The sequence below is a fragment of the Trachypithecus francoisi genome, unplaced genomic scaffold (assembly GCF_009764315.1).
Source record: "Trachypithecus francoisi isolate TF-2019V2 unplaced genomic scaffold, Tfra_2.0 Contig01440, whole genome shotgun sequence".
Lineage (NCBI taxonomy): Eukaryota > Metazoa > Chordata > Mammalia > Primates > Cercopithecidae > Trachypithecus > Trachypithecus francoisi.
The window spans coordinates 28292518-28297996 of record NW_022681431.1 but is presented as its reverse complement, the minus strand read 5'-3'; the positions used below and the strand labels follow the sequence as shown (position 1 = coordinate 28297996).

Sequence of the window (5479 nt, the reverse complement as noted above, 5' to 3'; positions counted from 1 at the left end):
GGAATTGTCTAGGATGTCCCCAGGCTGGGTTAGGCTTCCTCCAATTCTCCTGCTACTCCCCAAACCCTTCTTTTGTTTATAACTTTTTTTGGAGTTATGGCTGTCTCTACAAATCTCATGAAAATTATCAATATTCCTCCTAGTAAAATGCACAAATACACACACACACACACACACATTTTGCAAATTAATGCATCATCTTCCTGAATGATCTCTTGGAAAGAGCTCCTTTTTAATAAAGTGGTTTGCATTATCTTCAGTGAATGAGTAAGTTATTTTGAACACAGAAATTCAAAAATCTATTTGAACATAGAATTTGCCATTTGATTTTCTTTTTAAAAACATAGTATTTATAATCCTGATTTGTAACCCTCCCAGCAGATCTGAGGTAGTTCACTTGTTTTGACTTACTGTGATCAGCATTTTGAAAAACACTTTAGGTGTTTCTCAAATGCTTAACTTCTGGAAAAGTTTTATTTCTTTTTGTTAGGAAAGCATAGCAAGCATTTATGTATGCTGTCCTAGAAACATTTTGTTATAATTTTAATGGGAAATAAGCAAAGAGATAATATTATTTCTATATTTGTTCCTATTAAACAAACAGTAGTAACACACAGAATCTTGGTCATCATTCAGACTCTAAACCCAAAACATATTGCTTGGGAGAAATAGATGTACACATGTACATAGCCACTGTAATCATAGAAGACATTTTTCAAAAGTATGAAGAGAAAGAAGTCTTTTAAAACTCATCCTTAATGGATACATAAATAGCAATGCCAAGGAGTCAATCTATCAATTTCTATATCTATTTTATATTTTAAGATTGAGACAGAGAAACTTTCCAGATATTTGATGTAAGAATTTGTTTTGAAAAAGTTTGGTAATTAATATAGAGCTACTCTAAAATTAACTTTTATTGTTAGAGACACATCTTTAGAAAAGTTTGTAACTATCAACATTTACCATCTTATTTCTTCCTTTGAGACCAAGCATCACAGACCAAAAGCCACAAAGTTTAAAATAATTTATTATTGTTGCATGACATTTGCCAGTAAAATAAATTATAGAAACTATAGCGTCTTTATAAACTATTTAGTATATCATATTCACTTCCTAATGCTTACTGCAGTAACTGTATGAAATTTAATTAGATTACATTTTAGCATTAGTCAGAAGATTTAAAAACTATATAAAATGTTTTCACAGTACTTTGGATTTATAAAAGACCCCATTATTTTAACTTTTGTGCAACCTGTTTGAAGTGTATAAAAAAACCTTTTACAAACCAAAAGGTGCTGTATGGTTTTACAGAGCTGCTGAAGACATCTTACTTTCTTGATTTTGTACTTAACATCCATGTGGTGCACTTTTTCAGGCATTGTAATAAGTGCAAATAAGTAATCAATTATTGATTTCTAAAAATCTATACCAATAGACAACATTCAGGCTTGGCAACATTTTGAACATTCAGATATAAAAATTCAGTAAACAATTTATGCACGGTATTTTCTCTCCCTGTCCTCCCTCTCCCTCCTCCCTTCCCCTATGTATTTGGTAAAAAAAAAAAGAAGTTCAGCTTAAATGTAAGTCCTAGGGCCTGACAAAGCGACCCTGGATATGTGTCATCTCCAGCCATCTGTTCCCTTTAGTTCTCATTACATCTGTCCAGGCTCTTCTATCAGCATCAATCCTTTCCTGCAGGGACATGAGAGTTTTCACATCCTTGCTGAAAGCATTTTGTTCTCCACTGTAACAGCATGGGGCGTGACATTGTTTGGAGTCTTTGTAACCAGTCTGTTCAGTCCTGGTCCCTTTCCAGTCCCGATCCCTTTCCAGACTCTGGAGTCCTGACAGAAGAGAAGCTTGCAAGGTAGCAGCAAAATGCTGCATCTGTTAGAATCTCACAAACTCACTTGGTCTTTGAATGTCCGTTCTTGGATAATGTCCTTATCCATTCTCTTCTCCTCAGTGAACTTTGATGGAATATTTCCGCAGATTCAGAAACTGGAAAAGCTTGTCTTTTGTCCTCTTCTTCAAGGCCATCAGGGCACGTGTTTTCTCCTCCACATCTTGATCTATGGCAAAAATGATCTTGGCTCTCTCCTCTGCTTTCTTGTCTCCAGAGTTTCTGAAGAGCCTTTGTAGTGATTCTTGGTCTATGTTTTCAAAGATGTTGCCCACAGCTTTCTTACGAGAGGCTGTGTCGAAGTGGTAGCCGTGGATGGACGGGCTGACTCGTAGCGACGTGGACATGATGATGGCTTGGTGGCTTCGCTTTGCTTTCATCGATGTGGGGATCTTCCGGAATTCAGCTCCCAGGCTTTCCAGAGAGTCTGTAGTGAAATCATTCTGGGACTGCTATTTAAAGTGTGAACAAAAGCTCCAGGCTCAAATTACACTGGTGACATCAGAGTGATCTCAAGGAAGAATAATCACAGAAAGGCTTAACAGTTGAGTTGCCAATATCCTGTCCTTGTGTAAAACATTACTAAAAGCTGTGTTCAGTGATTAGGGGCAGGGCTGTGAGTATTCATTTTACTTCATATGTGGCAGTAGGATAATATAGACCTGGGCCTTCCTTTAAGAAAATAGCTGAAGACAGGAAAATACGAAGATAAGACATAAACAAGGTTGCTTAGACTCTCAAATCTTCCTAAACGACAGTTATAACAAGCAGTTCTGCTAACCACAGGAAAGCTTTCATTCCCAGAGAAGTAATTAAAGTGCACTGCAAACACTTGGCAGTCCACATCAGTGCCCTTTGGACGTCCATATCAGGGGCACCTCCAGAGCTACTGAGAGTAAGTTGAGTAATCAAGGATAATAATTTGGCATGTGATCAATTCTAGGACAGGATTTTAAGTACAAAACGCTGACGTGACACAGTTTGAAAGGGTGACTTTTCGGAGATTGTGTATAAGTGCTAAGTGTCGCTGAAGACAATTGTGATTTGAATGTAGTAATCATATGAATAGTAGAGGCTATCTCCTTAGGCTTGTGTATCCATCCACAACAATAGCTATCAAAAAAGTCAGCAGGAAAAGTTAATCGAGTGTTTTACGTGCACCGTGCCCAAAATGAATGAGGTGATCTTTTGTTTTCAAATTGATTTTGGCATTACCCAGACATATAGCAATAACTTCTTTGGAAGAATATAAATGTGTTCTTCCTGCCTTTCACAATATTCAAGGCCAGCCAGTGTCCCCACTGACCTCTGGAGTTGTCATATGCTAAATGTGAGCTTCAAAGTGTCCTGGAGATTCTCTTTGTGGATCTTGTGCCTGGTCCTCTTTCCAGTCCTTTAAGAAAGCAGGACAGGTCTTTTTATTTTTCTTTTTATCTAGTCAAGTAAGATCTAGAAAATGCACAAAGGGAGACACAGTGGGGAAGGTACCTCACCAGAAAATTGAGTTGGAGACTCTCCTTATATTTTCTTCATTCATTCACTCACTCACTTATCCACTCGTTTATTTAATCAATATTTATTAAAAGTGTGTTATTAGCCAGAACTTTTCGAGGCATTGGGAATGAAACAGTAAACCAAACAAAACCAACCACGGCCGGGCGCGGTGGCTCAAGCCTGTAATCCCAGCACTTTGGGAGGCCGAGACGGGCGGATCACGAGGTCAGGAGATCGAGACCATCCTGGCTAACACGGTGAAACCCCGTCTCTACTAAAAATACAAAAAACTAGCTGGGCGAGGTGGCGGGCGCCTGTAGTCCCAGCTGCTCGGGAGGCTGAGGCAGGAGAATGGCGTGAACCCGGGAGGCGGAGCTTGCAGTAAGCTGAGATCCGGCCACTGCACTCCAGTCCGGCGACAGAGCGAGACACCGCCTCAAAAAAAAAAAAAAAAAAAAAAAAAAAAAACCAACCAAACCAAACCACGCAAAGAATCCCTTTTTTACCTTAATGAAGTGTATGTTCTACTGGGAAATAGACAATAGAAACATACATTTATAATATATACCATGTCAGAGAGTAATGAATATTATGAGTAAAAATGAAGCAGAGTTGTACAGGAGTGGAAAAAGAGGGTTGACATTTTCCTAGGATATTCAGGCACAACTTCTTGTAATGAGACATTGTGCAAAGACTTGATGGAGGTGAGAGAGGCAGTCAGCTGTATGGATATCTGCAGGAAGGGTGCTGTGGGCAAAGGAGCAAGTACAGAGGGTTGAAGAAAAGAGTGTGCAAGGAGTGTGTGGAAAACAGCCAGGGACCAGTGTGGTCAGAGCAGAGTGACCAGGGCAGAGTGGGAGGAGATGAGGTAACGGTGAGTAGGCAGTGGAAAAAGGGCAGGAGCAGGCTGTGTGCAACCTCACAGGCTTTGATTGTGGATTTAGCTCGTAGGCTGTAGGAGACAGGTAGGCTTTGGAGAATTTGGAGAAGAGAAATGGCATGGTTTTCCTTATAATTTTAAAAGATCACTGACACGTCTTAGAAGAGAATAGATTTCAGAGAAGTAAGCAAGGAGTGGGGAGCAGGAAGACTAGTCAGAAGATGTTCAAATAATCCAAGAAAGAGAGGATGAAAGTTTCCACTAGGGAGAATGTGGAAGTAGTGAGAACTGATTCAATTCTGGCATATTGTGAAGGTAAAGCTAAGAGGATTGCTGAAAATTTAGATGTGAGGAATGAATGACAAATAGGAGCCCAGGCTGATTTCTTCTGAAGGATGCCTCCTGGAAAGACATTTCTAGGTGTGCCACTGTTCAACTCTCCAGCCATGCAACTGATGTGTGTTCCAGTTTTTCCAAGGGTTCCAGAAGAACCCTTTGTTCTGCTGTCTATGGCTATGGATTTTACAGGCCTATATAGCACACTTTTGTGGCAGCATCACTTCCCTTGCTAAATTAGAAAAAATTATTATTATGGCAACAAGGATTTACTGAGCTTTTATTATGTGCCAAGAAGAGGACAAGGGATTCACCAAACCCCTCTTAATTATTGTCATAACTCAAGGACTTATCAATCTTTTTTTTTTTTTTTTTTTTTTTGGAGACAGAGTTTCGCTCTTATTGCCCAGGCTGGAGTACAATGGCACGATCTTGGCTCACCGCAACCTCTGCCTCCCGGTTCAAGTGACTCTCCTGCCTCAGCCTCCCGGGTAGCTGGGATTACAGGCATGCACCACCATGCCCAGCTAATTTTGTATTTTTTTTTTTTAGTAGAGGTGGGGTTTCACCATTTTGGTCAGGCTGGTTTCGACCTCAGGTGATCTACCTGCCTCGGCCTCCCAAAGTGTTGGGATTACAAGCGTGAACCACCGTGCCCGGCCTCAATCTTCTTATACTATGTTCTTTCTTGAGGTGATTCTTATGTGGGCTCATGCTTTTTCTGATACCCTATTTATTGATTACTCCTGAATTTTGATTCCTGCCTAGCCCTGGCCTCTGAAGTGTAGACTCATTTATTTATCTAACTAATCAATATAAATATATAAAAATATGGTATACATATTCATTCTGTCATAAAA

General features: G+C 39.7%; 1 protein-coding gene across 1 annotated transcript; it reads right to left on the bottom strand.

Annotated features, from left to right (window-relative positions):
* Nucleotides 1–904: 904 nt before the first annotated feature.
* On the bottom strand, nucleotides 905–2364 carry TCIM (transcriptional and immune response regulator). Its single transcript, XM_033232039.1, has one exon. The coding sequence runs from the start codon at nucleotides 2287–2289 to the stop codon at nucleotides 1969–1971; it is 321 nt and encodes a 106-aa protein (XP_033087930.1). The 5' UTR covers nucleotides 2290–2364; the 3' UTR covers nucleotides 905–1968.
* Between the last annotated feature and the right edge of the window lie 3115 nt (nucleotides 2365–5479).